At 38.6% G+C, this 19,155-nt stretch overlaps 2 protein-coding genes across 4 annotated transcripts in view; one reads left to right on the top strand and one right to left on the bottom strand.

Annotated features, from left to right (window-relative positions):
• Positions 1-19,155, bottom strand: part of PLEKHA8 (pleckstrin homology domain containing A8) — a 158,263-nt gene that overhangs the window by 80,366 nt on the left and 58,742 nt on the right. The window lies entirely within an intron of this gene.
• The window catches only part of COLQ (collagen like tail subunit of asymmetric acetylcholinesterase), a 46,473-nt gene that overhangs the window by 10,807 nt on the left and 16,511 nt on the right, over positions 1-19,155 (top strand). For both annotated transcript variants that reach the window (XM_025167316.2, XM_088150750.1), the window contains exons 2-11: positions 1,420-1,580; positions 5,369-5,467; positions 6,868-6,912; positions 7,829-7,855; positions 8,674-8,745; positions 9,910-9,972; positions 11,953-11,979; positions 13,849-13,893; positions 16,316-16,351; positions 18,156-18,236. In XM_025167316.2, the coding sequence (XP_025023084.2) occupies positions 1,420-1,580; positions 5,369-5,467; positions 6,868-6,912; positions 7,829-7,855; positions 8,674-8,745; positions 9,910-9,972; positions 11,953-11,979; positions 13,849-13,893; positions 16,316-16,351; positions 18,156-18,236 (656 nt within the window). The remainder of the gene's footprint in view (positions 1-1,419; positions 1,581-5,368; positions 5,468-6,867; positions 6,913-7,828; positions 7,856-8,673; positions 8,746-9,909; positions 9,973-11,952; positions 11,980-13,848; positions 13,894-16,315; positions 16,352-18,155; positions 18,237-19,155) is intronic.

Below are 19,155 nucleotides of genomic sequence, written 5' to 3'. Positions count from 1 at the left end.
CTGACTGCAGTATAGTAGTTGGTAAAACAATGCTGGGAACTTTCCAAGGAGGAGACACCTTTGAGTCAGGGAATTTCGGGTTTGATACTGAGCCATAGCAAAGCTGGGAAACACAGAGGTGATACCAAAAGAATGAGTACATACCACAGAATGAGTCACAGTCCTATTATTCAATGGCCTTTTAATAGCAACCCTCTTGTTAGTCTTGTGACCCCACTGAAGTTCAGCTTGGACGCTCACCTACATTCTCCTGTCAGTATCCAGAATTTCCTAAGCTGGGTCACTGGTTGCATGAGGGTTTCTGTACGGATGGAATGATTTAAGAGAATTTTCATGGCTATATTATTTACCATATGCTCAGAGGAGGTGCAGTTCTCAAAGGAAAGCAGCCACCAGGATATAATTTCTCAAAACTGAAAGAAGGGTGGGGAGATTGCAAGACTGTGTGGCAACCGTACAACTTTTCCCAACTTGGATGCCCTGCAGACATGTGGTCATCAACTCCCAAAAATCCCCAGTCAGCGAGCATGGCCATAGGTGAGAATTATGGGATCCACATACCTGGGAAACATCCAGGTTGGGAGACTGCTCTATGCTTATATGAGCACGTTGTATCTACATTTATTGATAAATATAGAGGTTAAGCCACATAGTGGAGGTGCACTGCGTAAGTTCACTCCAAAAGCCACAGACTAGAATTCCAGGAAGACAGACCATCTTCAGAAATCTAATAAATCTCAACTATAATATTAAAAATAATGGTTACAAATGGCTACACCTGAGCTTAAATCAAAAGGAGGAGTTAATGGGAGTGGAGTACAGAACTGTATTCAAAGCTATTGGCAATGTTTAGTATGAAAGGAAATTCAGTTAATGGGACTAGAGGGTAGAAAAAAAATATAGTGGTAAGGAAGGAATTAGCCACATCAGAGGTGTATGCATGACTTAACTTGTATTTGATTTTTATTTTTTTAAAAATAACCATCAATTTTAAATTAGCACGAGGACATGTGACATAGGTTTCTGTTGAAATGTGCATAGATATATTGCCTTATTTTACTGTTTTTCCCTGAATATAATAATATACCATACTTAGAGCAGCTATGACATGCCCCCAGGACTGGCCCGGCTGCACTGATCTCTTTCTGGCAATATCATGGAAGGCCCTTCCAAATGGGGCTTCAGCACCACTCTGTCTCTACCTCTACCTCTACCTCTACCTCTACCTCTACCTCATCTATATCTCTATATAATTTCTACAAAGTTTTAATTAGTTTGGCATAACAAGTATTAGTGAGAATATGTGCAAGAGTATCTTTCTCCAAACACAGGGAATTATATTATGTTTGTGTCTCAAGCTACAGTTTTTTGAGAGTATAAATGAAATCCGTCTGAGTCTGCAATTAATCTCTCCAACAGCCCTCCCTTGTCTGGACCAGAAGAAACGGATCAATAATAACGGAGGATGCTCTTTTCTCGCTCTTGCTCTTCCTCCTCCTCCTCCCCCTCCCCCTCCCCCTCCTCCACCGCCACCGCCACCATTATTTCTTCCACCACACTTCATGCAAGGATGGGATTCTGTAAGTATAGATTTAAGCATACATGTTTTCTTACCCTTTGTTAGAAACCACCAGATTATATGGAGAGTAGCATAAAGGAGTATGCAGTCCTAATAATTGAATTAGATTAAGACTATAATCCGATAGCCACTTATCTGAGAGCAGATTGATGGAATTTAACTAGATTTACTTCTGAGCAGGCATGCAAGATGATTGTATTATGATTCTTTTTCAAAAGCATTACATATTTTAAGTGCATTTCAGAGCAATGATATACAATTGTAATTAACAATTTTGATATTAGAAGACTTAATTATAACATCAGCTAGAAGAGTGTTTTAACTTACATCCCCTGTTTTGCAGATGTAAAGACAGTGAGGTTGGCAGGATTGACCTGTCAATGGCCATAGGGTTCCAGACACCTTCTGCTTTTTCCCCATCATGCTCCATTCCACCCTGTTTTTACTCATTATTGAGTATTCTATTATTCTTTTGACAATGGGCTTTTCCCTTTAATGTTGCACCAGGAGTGACAGGGGGATTTAAAAAAAGTCAAGATGGTGGCCACAACCATGTGATCAAAGCCCCACCCTTTTTTATGTGTGTTGCCATTTTGACTTTTTTGACTTCCTCCCTGTGGACACCCATGCTGCACTTTTCTCTAGGAAAGCTGAAGACTTCACACCATAGTTTCACTCTGCTGCTCAAATGCATGGATAGCCCATCATCAAAGATTCTCCCCTTCTCCCTAGACCCCTGTACCCCAGCTCTTTGTCATTTAGCAGGGAACCTCAGGGGAGAATCTGGAGGGCTGCCAAGACATGTTCCCCCCAAATAATTATTTCTGAATGGAGGAGGAAGTCCATTACATTCCTTGAGAAGAACTGTTGAAAACAAATGAATGGGTAGGTGAGTAGTTTGTGTGTAGTGTATTTTTGTGACTGGCTTGTATATGAGAAACAGTGGTTGGTATAGAAATAGAATAGAAAAATGAAATAATGTTCTAAATAGGATACCTTATTTTACAGCCCCTTCATAGGTATTAACTCAATTAATATTAATTTTTTTATCCTGCTGGTTCAGAGTATGGCTTCTGGCACATACACAACACACACACACACATAGATGCGCACATACATATAGTATCAGTGTGTCATACAGAAACATTTGTTAAGGAGGAAACCTCTAGGGTTTTATTTAGTTGGATTGGCAAGGCTTGATTGACAGGTAGAGAAGCTGGGATTTGTACAGGTTTTTTTGTCTATGTTATATATTTTTTTTTCTTACATAGGGGAAGGTGATGTCACCTTAAATACAAGGTCATCTTCATTTCAGATAAATAGAGTAAGTTGATCTAGATTCAATCTGCCACTCACAAAAATATAATTTAACATCTGTATCACAACATTGTATAGGCTTTAGGCTTCTAGATGTAAAAAATAATGAAATAAATCAAATCACAAATCAGAAGTAAAGAAGAACTCCACTAAATTAAATTGGAGCATGTATCTTCTTTATTGGAATACCAAGATGTTCCTTTTCTTGACAAAATGTCCTGCAATACTTTCCAGCTCCTAATAGTTGCAGAAATCTATTATATCATGTCACATTTATTGGAAGACTTCCCACACCTTTGTATGATATTAGTTTTAATACTTCTTCAGCCTCAACATCTTTTGTAATTGACTGCATTATTTTTTTTGCAAATGATGGAATATGACTGAGACTTAAACAGAATTAATTTGCCCTCTTCCTTGTATTCCTCCTAAACATCCCGCAAGTTGCACTGTTCTAGAACTGCAAGTCAAAATGTAGAACATACAATAGTGGAAAGGACTCAAGCATAGGAAGCCAAGACATACAATGTATTGCCATAAAAATCAGCATGAAGAGGCCAAGAAATTCCAAGTAGGCAGCACCAAAAGAACCTTGTGCTAAGAGTACCCGACATGACATATTTTCATGCAGCTGAGTTTGCACTGATTATAAAGAATAGTAATAGTCTGCCTTTTTCCTTTTTTCAGTACATGTTCTGGATTGATGTTAGTGATCGCTTATATGGAAATGTGGTATTGAGTAAAACAGGTATGGGTAACTTCTGGCCTGTGGGCCATATTGGCCCATGGATGTTCCCCATATGATCTTCCCTTCTGGCCCATTCTTCTCTGAAGAAGTTACCCCATCTCTTAAAGTCTCGGATCTCTCCCTCCAGTTTCCCTATCCCAAAGGGAAAAGGATAAACTCAGCCAGAAGCTGAAATAAAAATCATTCCACAGCCCCTAAAAATCTTCAAAATACTCTATTATAGACAAAGTGCAAAGCCTTCTGTTGCACTCAGAGCCGAGGGTAATGGCCTTAAATGACCTTATTGGAATGTGGAAGAGAAAATTATGTTCAGTTGTATATAATTAAGCTATAGTAGCTAATACAATGTTATGCTTTCTTAACATGAAGAAACTGCTGTTATTCTGTACCTTTATTTGCATACAAATTTACTGGACCAACTCTGGTGCTCCATGAACAGTACTGTGCAGGGAATTGTCTAAGTCTCTTGCCCATTCTATCATTTCTGTACTACATAACTGCTGTTCGATAGGTGAGAGAATAGGAAGTACATCCTCCGACTGTTACCATTATTTTTTTCCGATCGCTTTGCAAGGAGCAGAACTTGATTTCTTGCATTCAGTAGATCCTTGTAGTGAAATTTCCACAATCCACATTAGCCTGATGTGGAGGCTGCATTATTGGGGGATGCTATTTCTGGGAGCATCTGCTACCTGCAGTTTGTGCTACAAGCAGGGAAGTCTATTTTGGCTGAGGAGGTTGTACTGGAGAAAGAACATAAGAAGAACCAGATCAAAATCCAGTGCAGTCTAGCATTCAATTTCCACAGAGGCCAAATAGGCATATACACATGTGAGCTCAGTAGCAACCCTTCTGCTCATATGCGCCAGAAACTTCTGTTCTGATGGTAGCAGAAATGACTAATAACCATTAGTAGCCTTATTTCCCAGAAAGGATAAACCTTGCTATGGCTTAGCATGTCATGTGAACTTGGCTTTTGTGGCATGTAAACCATGATGTATGGTTTAGTGTGATATGTGAACCTAGCCAATTCTAGTTTATGCATCAAACCATGGCTCAGTGTGAAGTGTAAACCCAGTTACAGAGCTAGAACTCTTTTTCCAAAAATGTTGGGTAGAACTTGAGAAATCAGAAATTGGAAAATATCTAGATGACCCATGAATGGATGGAAGAGGCATGTGGGTGCCCAATATATCTAATAGAAATTTTATTCTCCTGCTCTGTCATTTGACCACTGCTCATATCTGTTGTGCATTTGGGCCTGGAAGCTAAACAGGATCAGGCCCGGTTAGTTCTTGGATTGGAGATCTCCAGGGAATACTAGGAGGAATCAGGGAGTTGAAAAAAACATTCCAGGAGAAGACCATACAAACCATTTTTGTATTATTGCCAAGAAAAATACATGGATATATCTAGGAAGTTCCTAGGTATCAAGCTCAACTCTAGTGGGACTTTACTCAACAGGTAGTCATACCTCACCAACCTTGTTTGGTCTCAGAAGCTAAGTAAGGTTAGGCATCGTTCAGACTTGGATGGGAAACCAAAAGAGAATATCAGAGCTTTGGGCTAAGCATCTAGAAAAAGGCAATGGCAAAACGCTTTCATGCTTTTACCAAGAAAATTGCATGGATGTATCCATGAAGTTATCAGGAGTCAAACTCAACATGAAGCAGATTTTACCTTTTATGTCATTTTGTGCCTTTTTTCTCCCTTTAATTTCTTAGATGTTTTCTCTGGATCTGAAAAACTTGTGTCAAGAGCTTCAGATAACACAGCCTCCATGTGTAGAATCGGTGTGTCCTCCAGGACCTCCTGGTCCCCAGGTTAGTACTTTGTTTTGGAAAGAACAAAATGGGATCACTGGGACAAATTTTCTGGTAAGTTACTTTGCCAGATGGCGTGGAAGAATAGAAGGGGCACAGTGAGAGGAAGAAGGGGAATGTTGCTAAGAATGCAATTTCCTTACTTTAACTGTATTTATAGGGCCTTCATCTGGTTAATATACTTGGCTGACCCATCAAGACAAAAGCTGCTTTTAGTACTTTTTTAAAGTAGTGACATAATTTTTTAAGTATATAAGTCAATATTTATTAAATAAAAGATATAAATAAGTAAGGAATCCAATATTCCTATAGGTCTATGAGAGACTGAAATTCTGCCATTGCTGAAATCTTAGGTAGCTCTTGTTTGATGTGGAAGATAGTGATGGTTCCATATTGTCTTAAACAAGGGGAACCCTCAAACCCTCAGAAGTTTAAGAGGCATTCACTTTAAAGCTATCATTATCTGCTTCTCTTTGAAGATACACCCTCTTTTTGCTTCTGAGACTTAGGCAAGCTTTTATTTCCTACTGAAAGGTCCTATTTTGAAAAGCCCTAGGGTCCAATGGAGTCAGTGGCACACTTACGGCTGAACTGGTGTCCATAGGTCCAGAACCCCAGCAAACCCAGGGTCTCCAAAGTGACCTTGGATGTTGCTGCAACAACCTTTCTTTTTAAGTTTTCCCCACTGTTGTGGCATAAGGTTCAGGCAGATGTGCTTGCCAACTTCATTTCCAGCTCAGGGCAGCCCTAGGAGCTAGAGTCTCATGAAAAAGTAAAGAAAGTAAGATCTTGTGATACTGATCGAACCCTAACCAAAATGGTTTTTCTACTTCTTTTCACCAGCTTTGCTAAAACAGAATAACTTTTCTTCCAAATTCCAGTTGCTGTGCTTCCATCCTATCTCTTCATGGTATTTTACTTGGGGTGTTTCCACATGAAAGGCTCCAAATTCTACCAAATTAAAGCACTCCCTATCTGTTCCTTCAGGAGTATTTCTAGAAACAAATGTCTAGGCAAATGTGAAGGCAGGAGATAGAGTTACAAGTGTAAGATGATGTCATTCTGAGTTCCTAACAAAATTCCAGAGTTTATCAGGAAGTTGGACAATAAAAGCCGGGTTGGAAGCATCTTTAGTCTGTCATTAGGCCTAAAGAGACCTAAAAGCTTACACTGAACATAGAATGAGGCCAAAAGAGTAGAAGTTGCTCTAAACAAACATGAACCGTGTGTCATGTGACATCTTCCATCCATATCAGAGACAGATTGAAGTGAATAAAACTTGGTATGGATTCTTTCAAGAAGCAATAAAAAAAAGCTCTGTTGAGTCACAAGTTATCACTTAATAGCCAATGAACAAACTGCATGATGAAGATATTTAAACATTGTACTTCTGTTTTTAGGGCCCACAAGGTATTCCTGGTGTGAAAGGACCAAAGGGAGTAAAAGTAAGCTCCAGAGTTGTTTTGTTAATGTGAAAAAAAAATAGCCTTGGGGTATGCAAATATGCAATGCGAGCAGATTGTGCTGATTATTATAGAAATGCAGATTACTTGTGAGTAGGGTTACCATATCTGGGCTTCAAAACCCAGATGGCAGCAAAGAGCTTTTTTAATCTCTTTGCTACCATCTAGTATCTGTCTGGATTTTTGCAGCAGAAATTCCTACTCTAAGCAGAGCATACCAGAATACACGGTCGTATCATAAGGCTAGCAGATCTGGGTGGCAATAATCCAGGTGACCATTATATGGCAGCAAAGAGATACAGAAATTAAATCTTTGCTGCCATCCAGATTTTTGTAACCCAGATTTGGCTGTCTTCATATCATAATTGTGGGAATTTGGAATGCGGCTTCAGGTTCTGGCCTTCCCTCTTGACCTTTATAGGTTGAATTGGAAAGGTTGAAGAGAGGCTATGATTGTGACCACTGAAGACACTCTCTGTCCTCTGCATGGTCGGAATTTTGATTGTGCAGGATTCCTGATTACACAAGGCACAAGCTAACTATGTCATCTAAACACACTTACAGCTTGACTTGAGATTTTCCCAGCCAATTTAGGGAGGCCAGGACAGAGAGGGCAAGGCTCCCCCAAATTTACCTCCCCCAAAACCTGGAAAAGCTTCAGTGTTTATGGTCATTGCTGCTTTCCCCCTAGTATTCATTCTGTGTGTTTCTATCTTGTTCCCAATAAGTGTGATCTGTCTGATTAACAGAATGCCCAATTATAAAAACAAGTTCTAGAACAATACAGGGAACTATCACATGCTGTTGTCCTCTCCTCTTGATAATCAACCAAATTAGAAATTTCCAGCTACATTCAGATTGTGTGTGCCTCCTACTAATAGATTATTTTCTCTGACAGGGTGAGATTGGAAGACCAGGAAGAAAGGTATAAGACAAAATGCATAAGATCTCTTACATTATAAGGCTTACGGCAACCATCTTCAATCTGGTACCCTCATGGTATGTTGGACTGCAACCCCTGACTTCCACCCAGCAGGGTCATGCTAGATGTGGGTGATGGGAGTTGTAGTCCAACACACTTGATAAGGCTGATTTCTAGAAGCTTTTCCCAACTTAATTTCATTTCAGGTGTGGACTTCAGGGGCCAGAGTCCCCCAACCAATATTGGCAATGCTGAGAATCCTGGGAATTGAAGTCCATACATCTAAAATGTGCTCAGGTTGGGGAAGGCTGCTTTTGTGCTTATGTTAAGGCATGTTCATATGTTATAAAAGTTTTACATTACGTAAAGCACTGATGAACATGCATTAATCTGAGATATATAGATGTCACATGTGCTGGTGGGGACTCAGGGATTGCTGTTCTTCCTAGTTGGGATAGAGGTTCTTCCTGCCCCAAGAAACCTGTTTGGCTGCCCTTCTCTTTCACTTCCTGGCCAAGACCTTCCTATTCCAACAGGTGTTTACTTGCCAGATCTAATTCTCCCTTTGCTGGAGCCTGGTGGAATGGCTATTATGAAGTGACAGATGAGGAAGGGATGAGCACATTGGATCTCTGGTGCTCAATGGTCATGAAAAGTTTCAGATGGTATATATAGGTGACTAATGGCTGATTGAAGTTACTCCATTAGACATTACTGCCATTTTGAATGATGAAATTATGTGAAAAAAAATGTCGTTATACCTGATTTTTCTTTTTCTTTTCTTTTTTAATTTCCTTTACTCCATCCTCTGTTTTTTGAAGGGCAGTCGAGGTCCTCCAGGGGTCCCTGGGATGCCAGGATCTATTGGATGGCCTGGTCCAATGGGACTGAAGGTAAGATTAAGCTAGTGACTACTAGTTTGTAAAGCAACTTATTTATAATGCAAATGAGGTTAATTTAATCTTACTGAAACCCAGCATATATCCTGTAAAAAAAGTTTGCCAATAAATGATGAGTTTCAAAAATATGTCATGTGCTTTGAGCAGAGGATTTCCAGACTCCAGGTTTCATGCGAAACAACAAACATTGGCTGAGGTTAGGTACTCACATAGAGTTAATAGGTATAAATTTCTATCTATATTTGTCTTTATAACAGTAGTGGAATTATAGACTGACATAATTATATCAAGCAGAACTTGATTTCTCCTTCAGAGCATCTGTGAGATGGCAATGGGAGTGTTGGCTACAGATGGTCAATGGGAAAGCAGACCACATGAATCAATTTGTCTGGTTAATACTTGAATGGGAGACCACCAGGGAATACCAAGACTATAAGTTTGACTGAGTAGTTGAAAAACATCTTGGAAGAAGATATTAACAAACTGGCTCTTGAAAGTGTGCTAGAGCTTCTCTGGTCATTCCGGCTGGTGTCTCCTGCCAGTATGTACAGCTGAAAGAGCAGGAGGGATGAGCTACTGGTGGTTCATGGACACAAAGAGGCCCTCTTTCTTGGAATCTCTTCCAGCCATGTCACTGAACTTTGACAATGCATTTGCTGACAACTGGTGGGACAGTTTCCTACCATATGAATGTCAGAAACACAGAAATTCTGGAACATAAATCCAAACTAGCTCAACACCGTTAAAAAAAAACACTCGGAAAAGGAAAGCTTCCTAACGGAAGCAAGAATAATTCCAAATTCATGGCCACTTCAAAAAATGTAAGTGTGACAGTGGCTCCAGACCATCAGAACTTTGCCCACCCCTGCCTTACTGTGCAAGACAAATCAGCAAATTTGGCTCAGCATCATCCAGGTTAACCACACCCAATGGTAAGAAGAGCCAGCGGGAGCAATCTGAGCAGCGTTTGCTCATTTGCTTACTGTTCTGTTCAAAAAAACTTACGTTGAATTCAGTTTATGCATCTTAATCTTTCCATGATTAAAAAATGTAGAAATGTTGCAAATTTCTCCTCTCTGATTATGAACTATGGCTGTCAGCCCTTCCAGTTAATGAAACCTGGCTATTATGAGTAATTTTCTTTACTGATCCTTTCAGGGTGAAAAGGGCGATTTAGGCTTGATGGGATGGCCAGGCACAAGAGGACCAATGGGCTTCAAGGTGTGTTACCCCAAGTGCCACGTCCCCTTTCTTGGGCTCTGATAGCTCCAGGGTTAGAAACTGATGGTGTATGTTGCAGATAGGTAACATTTATTATTCTGGGGGTGAGGGAAAATAATGAAAGAATACAGATTTCCTTCTCCATAGGTATAATGAAAGGATTGTAACAGTGTGTTAAAATACTTGTTCTTCCCTATTCTTTACCAGATATCTTACGGCAATGTAATATATGGGTTGAACAGAAATATTTGCAGAAGGGGGAGGGCTCCAAAAATTAAAGATGGTGGTTGCAATCACATGATTGAACCCCCGCCCCTTTTTATGTGTGACACACATCTTGAAACTATTTATGTGTGACACACATAAAAAGGATGAGGCTTTGATCATGTGGCTTTGGCTGTCATCTTGATTTTTTTTGCTCCCACCCTGCAGATACCCCTGGGGCTGAACTACACAATATATTAAATGTATTTAGTATTCTGGCTATGACCATATTCATTCATTCTTTCTTTCTTTCTTTCATTCAATGTATTTAGCATGCAGCTGCTGTTTTGTTTTTGTGCTTACATTAGAGCAAGTTTCTGGGCTTGACCTCGAGCCTGATCACTAGGCATGTGGGTGAGAGTCTTAAATCTTCCTTAAAGCTACTTCTTTCACAAAATTCTCCCCCACGCAAAACTTGTGTGTGCTTTTTGTTACTGTTTTAAAAGTCCCTCTGTGGACCCAATGTTGATTTTTTAAACCTACATATAGAATGGGAAGATAGTTTACAAAGCAAGCAGCTGGAAGGTGGAAATATAAGCTGTCCATCTCTTACACCTATGACATAAGGACATTGTATCCAGAAACATAGTGCAGTGTAAAAGAGAGTTGCATGCTCCATATTTACTGTATTGTATACTTCAACTCTAAACAGGTAGACTAAAGGTTACTTAGGACCTAAAATTCTCAGAATTGTATCCTTTAGAGTTTTTCAGTCCCTTGGGGTATTCTAAAGGTTGGGGGACTTTCAGTTGCTGTTGGTTTTTCCCTAAGCTGCTGTAGGTTTTTTGCACTGTTAAGTGTACCACTTGTCTTCCCTGACACAATGGGCTATTAACCTTCTTGTACATTTATTTAACATCTGTTAGACTAACCTGTCAGCATACGTGTTTGACTGACCACTTTTATATACATTTATATACACCTCAGCTGGTAATACAATACATGCAGACATCCTAACCTGCTTTTGTAATTATATAGAGAGAAAGAGAAAGTAGGGTACAACATGCCAATAGAAGGTTTACATGTATGCGTATGTTAGGGAGAACTCTTCTATAGTTCCTTAGTTTTTAAAAAAATAATCTTAATGGCCTATAGACTGAAAGACTGGATATTCATTTAAAAAATTAATCATTCTAAGAAACAAGCAGATTTATTATATGAAGGTTGTTTGATCCAATTGGCAAACTCGAGTACTTCTGTACCCATGTTTCAAAAATGATGAATCTTCATTTGCATTTATATGAGACAGGTACATATTGACTTCACTTTTTTAAGGTTTAACACTCAGAGTTTTACAATATGTGAATTCAGTGATAGTTTCAAAATTAAATGTGTTATTAAAATGCTTATAGATGTTGCTGCAAAGGATTAGAGTCTACCTGGAAGCCCAGTAAAAGCCAATGTCAGAGACTCATCTAGGCTAGATGAGGGAAATAGATAGAGATCATGATTTATCATAGAGATTGCTGCAATTATATTTATGCTAGTAGTTGCATGTTGCTTCCTATTAAATGTTCAAAGCAATATCAAGCGTGGCTGCTGTACATGATTTCCGGTCATGCTGGCTTCTAGGCTGAGGTGTGATGCTGTCACTTCGTATATTTTCCTTGCTTTTGCCTTAAAATCTACAAAGTATTACTGCAACTAAACATTATGGCTTTCTTTCCTGTCCTTCAAAGCGGCATATTTCAGTGAGTTAAGCTATTCTTTTTCTAGGGTAACCCAGGAGGTGGAGGAGAAAAGGTAAGTGATAAAATTACTGACAAGTAAGTTAGTTTACAAAATGGGCTTCTTTATTTGGTTCAGGAGTAAAATAAGCTGAACAGATTAAAGGGAGGGGTCCAAAAAAACCCATGATGGTGACAACAATTGCTTGATCAAAGACCTGCCCCTTTTGACATGCATTCCATGTGCAGTGCATGTAAAAAAGAGGCAGGGCTTTGATCACATGATCACAGCGTTTTTTGTTTTTTTAAAATTTCCCCCATGAATGCCCTTGAACAGAATCAAAGTAATAAAGAAATGGCAAAGCAAATTAAAATAGGCTTTAAACCCTGCACTGGCATTCTATGTAGCTGAACATCCTAAAGTGAAAAATCTATTTTCTTTGCTCCACCAAGCTACTAGGTAACAATGTATGCAGAACAGCTAACTAAGTCTATGTTCTGGGTGGTTGTTCTAGTACATAAGCATCTAAAGAAAAAATAACACTTGGACTATAATTTCTTAGGCTGATCCTCTGCCAAGTAGTCCCAAGATCTAGTTCTCCAGACAAAAGATTTGATATTCTTACTCTTATCTAGATGGGAAAAAATAGTAACAACATAACACAGCAGGGAATAAATGGGCCCACCATCCTGTGCTGATGGAAACTACCCCTATTCCAAATCTTTATATACTTAGAGCTGAAACAAAAGCAAGGTTGAAACAGTGGGCTGCTACTGAGTTGCCCCACCATCAGCTCCTCCTACATGTATTTATTCCTTATGACTTACTCTCTAACAATAACTTTTCCTTCTTTTCTTACAAAATGAAAATGCATGGCACAAATGCTGTTCAAGCAAGCCTATTAGCTGAAGCAGTATTGAATGACATCTGCTGTGAAAGTATTAATTAATTGCTTCAGGAAGGAAACATTTCCTCGATCTGGATCATTGCAGTGGTGGTTGAAACATCAGAGTGGTCCACCACTGCTTTGATCTGGTGGAAAGGGGCTTCTGTGCAGGGACTGTGTGCACACGGAAGCTCTTTGTAGAATACAAAGAGAGGCATTTGCTCCAATTTGGCACTTCAAAGAGGAGCACAGCTTGGATTCAGTGTTTCACTTAGAAGGGGTTCTTCAACTGGAATATTGCTGAATCCTGCTTCTCGGAAATTCCACAGCCCAGTGACCAACCAGATGCCCAGAGGAAACCAGCAAGAAGTCATCAGGGCAAGATTTCTCTCTGCTGTTCTTCACCAATGGGTATTCATGTGGATAGTATACACTAAGGCTGTTCATGCTTCAGTAGTGCTTCAGACCCCATGTGGAACCAAGCCTCCCACCTCTCTACTATTCATTAAAGCAGAAACCTTTCATTTTTATAGGTTTCTGTGTGAATTTTCAGAAAAGTAGAGTTGCTTTAAGGACTCAGCTTGTTAAAACTAATGAGACCTTTAAAACAGCTGTACTTTTCATCAAGCTGATATGGAAGCCTGAAAAAAGATGTGCTGCTTTAACTAGTAGCAGAGAGGTGATATTCCTAGGCTTGTGCAAAAGCTAAGACCAAATCATTTTCAAAGCAGGCAGAGTAGAAGCCAAATGCAGTGTTCGTCACCACTGGCAACTTGAAGATGTGTGGACTTCAACTCCCAGAATTCCCCAGCCAGCATTCTGGGAGTTGAAGTCCACACATCTTCAAGTTGCTAAGGTTGAGAAACACTGCCTTAATAGATAGTCACTTTATCTGCCATGAAATGGTAATCATGGATGGCCAAAGTCTACCTGTGTTCTGTACCTACGTACCTTCATGACTCTGGAGATTTTGTATTTAACTCAACATTGGACACTGGGAGAAAAAAATCATACTTTTGAACTACTGTGTAACATAGCTCTGATATGGTTTTCTACAGGGAGCTCAAGGACAGAAAGGAGTCAAAGGCAGCAAAGGTGATAAGGTAATATTTTCTTAATAAAGTAGCAAGAAACTTTCTACAAGCCAGGAGTGATATTTTTTTCTTGTTTAGTTCTGGAGGCCATAGTGGGCAGGACTGGTTTTGTCCAAATTAATTGGGAGGGATTTTTTTTTTCTCCCCTTCAATTTTATTCCATTTTGAAAGTTTCTTCTGAGGAGTAAACAGTAAACAGTTGTGTTGTGGGTTTTGTTTTTTTTTCCCAACTAAAAAGGGCAGAAAACCACATTAATGTATTTTGGCATCCCAGTTAGAAGGACTCGAGTGACCTGTTATGTTGTCTGCCCCTGTAACAGAACATAAGTGGTTCTTAACACAACTTGTTGCATTACTACCTTCAATATGGTATTATTGTTTAGGAAACTCTACATTAAGCACATCTCTCCTAACACAGGAACTCAAAAGTTGCAGTGGAATTAAAAATTCCACACCTCATATAAATCTCCATTACTCTGTCCGTATGTGACTGTTCACATTACTTCTAATCTCATATATTTTATGTTGTTAAAAATAACATAAGGCTAAAACAATTTAGTTTTAAACAAAGAGTAAAAATAATTGTACACTCAGTATCTGTGGCTTTGTTTTAGAGAAGAGCATTGAAAAAAGGATTATAGGTTCATTTTTATTGTCCTGTGGTTTTCAAGATATAAACTTGAAAATATTTTTGAATAATTTAATACTATAGAATTTTAAATCTGATGAGGGGTGGAGCATATATATCTGTTACATTTCTGGAGTTTAAAATGTTCCTTTAACTATTTTAAAATGTATCTGCCCTGGACCTTCAAGGAGAAAGATTGAATTAAAGTATGCTATGGATGTGTTGAGATCTGTCACCCCATTGATTGCCAGGGTTCACACAGCTGATCTGGCTGGCTAGACGCATGTCCCCTTCCTCCCAAAGCTGCACATAAAGCTGCACAGAGGAAGAGGATGACCATCCCAGATAGGAGTGTACTAATCTTTGGTCAAGAGTATTCAAATGGTAATGAGTTGGGCTTTATGTAGTACTTCTGTTTGTCAGCAGTCTTAAGAGTTGGATAGTAGAAAGCAAGTCTATAAATATTTTGAATAAATGTGATTTTTCTGGGAATTCATATAAGAGTACATAAATGATACCTAACAAACATTGCATCATAATTACTCTGAAAAATTCAGACTTGCCAGAAACCTGTTTCTGAATTCTGGGACTTGCAGTCCACACATCTTCAAGTTGTCATGTTTGAAAAACACTGCTCCATAACATTGCTGATCAGGAAGGCTGTATCTGAAAAATCTCTTTTGTCTCTGAATGACTAACTCTTAAAAACCAAGGATCTCTTTTCAAGAAACAGAAATAATGTTATAACTATGCAGGGCCAAAGTCTAAGGCCAACCAGCAAGGTGTTCAAATTACCAGCAAGAATTGACAGATATGGTGTAGTCAGATGAACAAACACATTATTACAGATGTTCATTTTATGATTTCAATGTTTAAAACTGCACTAGCCTTTTCTATGACAAAATTATGGTTATTTTCAAGTACAGATGTTAAACAGTACAACAGATGCAAAGTCTATTTTGTTCTTTCTTTCATGATGGAGGTTTGATTTATGTGAGTTTAAAATACAAAAACACATATTCACAGTGTATACATTGAGATCAATATTGGCAAAGCTATTTTTGCTCCAGTGTATTAAAGATGTAGTTTTAAGACAAAGCCAGGAGTTGAGGTAAGAATAGGGAAGATAAATGAGTAAATCTAATTGAAGAAATGCACATTTAAAGGGAGTTGTCAGGGTTTCAAATTACATCACTTCAAGCATGTTTCCAGGATGGACAGTCATAGAGACAAAATCAGGGACAGAAAGAATTAGCATAATGGGTGAAAAATGGCAAGGTTACAAAACCAATATACAATGAATTAAGATATATCTACGTTTAAAAGTTTCATTTATCCATGTTCATTAAGAAAACAGCACAACTGATTTGATTTAAATCCATGCAAATAATTACTGCACCCAGAATTGGTTAAATATAACTATAATTGTCTCTGTCCTTATATTGTTCTAATAGATTACATGGTATATTATATACCGCATAATGTATTTTAAAAGTAGAACATCACAAATATTAGTAGAGAGACAGATTTTCAACTTGCTTTATGCTAACTAAAATTGTGACTCATTCTTTTTTGTCTCCTTGTCATTTTATTGTTTTAGTAAGTTTAACTGTGATATGTCGTTTTGTATTGGTTGATTATGGGGTTTTTTTCTTCTTTTCTTTTTGTGTGCTGCCCAGAGTCACATGGTCTGAGTTGGGTGGCCTGTAATGCTTTATAAATAAATAAACAAGTCCATGACCAAACTCCCAAAGGTATTAATTAAAGGATAGCTCATTTTTTTGCTCAATTTTGTCTTTGCAGGGATACATAGGTTTCCCTGGAATGTTGGGGCAAAAGGTAGGTACATCAGGAATGCACATGTGTTGGAGTTAATATTTCAAAGGGGTTTGAAGAGATAATTTACTCAGAACTAAGATTCTTTGTCTTCAGTTGGACTTAATACTAGATAAATATAGGTAAAATTGCACTGTTCATTCCCAACTGAAATGTGTCTTGCCACTATGGATAGTCAGTCAGAAGCATAGATTCCCTTCAGTCTTTTTCCCCCCAACAAGGCAAGTAAACTGTTGGTAGCCATTGTAAGATACCTGTTGGGTATTTTGAGTTGAAACATGTTGAATCAAGTTTAAAGAAGTTTCCAAAGCAAAATCTGTGGAATGCATTAGGCTGCTTCTGATTAGGTTAATGTAGTGTTTCTCAGCCTCAGCAACTTTAAGATGTATGGACTTCCACTCCCAGAATTTTCCAACCAGCATACTGGCTGGGGAATTCTGGGAGTTGAAGTCCACACATGTTAAAGTTACTGAGGTTGAGAAACACTGGGTTAATGGTTCAAAAGAATGGGATCCATACACATCTCAGCAATTCAGTTCCAGGTAAAAATGTGAAGTTGGAATAACTTTTAAAGAGCTAAGAGTACAACCTACTGGGAAATTCACAATTCTTGCAATTAAATAACATGAACTGTCATGCTCTTTCATTTGGTCTTGTAGCTAGCAGATTTTTGCCATGACTATTATTGATTGATTGAATTTGTATGCTGCCCATCTCAATTGTAAAGACCATATATTCTTTTACTGAATAGAAATCCATGAATATTTTTCAGGGTGGTTTCACAGTAGTCAATCATATGAAGGAGAAAAAGTAGATTCATCTGAGTGGTTCTAGAAAAAGGAAGGCTTTTAGTTATGTTGCTGCCGTTGCTCATTGTTTCATTCCTAATTTGATGTTCAAGTAGTGTTACTTTCTCTGTCCTAAGAGAAAGGTTGTAACTCCCTTTGGAATCCACATGCTGCTAGTGGGCAGGGCTGAAGCAAGTGCCCTCATGTAGCCTTGTTCATCCATTTCTCACCCTCTCCTTTTCCCTTTCTCCCTTCCCATGTTCATAAATTTGGGCTGAAGGCTATCTGAAGGAAGGCAAAGGCTCTCTATGACCTAAAGACCTAAGCTTGTCCAGTTCTGGTTTGTTTAGTTGTCAGAACCCTTTCTATAACAGGATAGAAAGCTTGGCAACATCTCGGGAGCAGTTTGAGTTCACATTTATTTGGGCTGATGGTTAACACCCAGGTGTGGCCAGTTTTCTATTCCTGTAAGAGAGTGCAGCTGGCAAAATATCTGTGGTTCAGAATAAGATGCAAGCACTGGATTGTGGCTTCAATGACCAAGGAAAAAAGAAAAAGAATGAAGCTTTGTATTGTTTTTAGTGTGCTTATGGTGTCATTCTCAAGCTTTTTCCAGATGGATGAAGTTATAGTCCAGTACTCACATCATGCTAAATTTGCTAAATGAAACTTAGGCGGTTCATTAGCAGAACCCATTCATAAAAGGAGTCAGTAGAAGCACATAGGTGGGTTTACAACTTAACAGTAAGTCTCAGCATATGTGATGGTCATTATTTACTTCTTGAGAGTTCTATAACATTCCCCCCAACATTTTAGGATACAACTTACTGAGTTGTCTTTCAAGGAAATGGCGCTTGGGGAAAATGTACTTTAGTTAATATTATTTACACAAATGTTTAGAATGATCTCTCTTTGGCATGTGTGTGAGTGTTTGCAGAGCTTTGAGGAAGACAGTTTCTTAACCAAGTGTGTTTCTTTGCACTAAAGATTTGGGTTTTATCCTTTCCATTCTCATAAAGGGAGAAATGGGTCCAAAGGGAGAACCAGGTGCAACAGGACACAGAGGACCGACTGGACGGCCAGGGAAACGAGGCAAACAAGTAGGAATCCTGTACTGTATTTTGTTTTATTTTATTTTCATCCTGACTTCCCTAATATATATTTAATTTTGTTTGTAACTCTAGATACTTTGTTTTTGTTTCTATCAAAACCTTTTTTATGATAACCTAAAAGCCTTGAATATGCTTCTGATGGCAGAAACCAACTTTATTTTCAGGTCCAGGGTGGAAACAAGTTTAATTTAAACTAAATCTCATTTGATTTTTTGCTGTCTCGTACATTTCTTGTCCCAGTTGTTCAGACTGGTTTTTGTTTTTGTTTTGATGTATGGCTCCTAGTATGCTATGTGAAGACTTTCCTCACTGCTGAGTTGATGTGTTCTCCACTCACCATTGTCATCAGAAAACTATGCTGGCATTCAATTTGTTGTCCCCAAGGCCGATCACTATCCTACCCCTCATGTCTCTGTCTCTCCAAGATAATAGGTACCTCAAGGCTACCCTTGCACAGTGTCAAAATAAGGGGGTAAAAGGCTGCTTTAACACCAGTGCAGCTAAGAACAACTTAAACCTGTCTTCCTCATGGGCTGGGGAACAAGTTGAAGGCAATGCATCATGGGGATACAGCAGCACAAAGATTTTGTCCGAGTACCTTTATAACATAGCTGGATGCAAGCAGAAAAATCCTTAGATAGGTTGTACAGCCTTCCTTTAGAATAAGCCATCCCAAATCACTGGATTTTTAAAAAATAATATTTTTTTGATTATGGTTAACTTGAATCTCAATTGTTTCTCAGAATTTTTTTTTTCTTTTTACTACTGCTGCTACTACCATTGCTACTGTTCTTATTTGTGTTATTAAACACATCTCATGTTCACAGTCATCATAGATTTAACCCCTGGTTTCTTGAAATTAAATGTTATTTTGAAAGACCATTGGGAAGAAGCTGAGATGTGTACT

The sequence above is a fragment of the Python bivittatus genome, unplaced genomic scaffold (assembly GCF_059951505.1).
Source record: "Python bivittatus isolate LINGU-HERP-01145 unplaced genomic scaffold, Pbiv_v1 ctg000610_np1212, whole genome shotgun sequence".
Classification (NCBI taxonomy): Eukaryota; Metazoa; Chordata; class Lepidosauria; order Squamata; family Pythonidae; genus Python; species Python bivittatus.
Note: the sequence above shows the minus strand (reverse complement) of the source record. Positions and strands in the feature narration are given on the sequence as shown.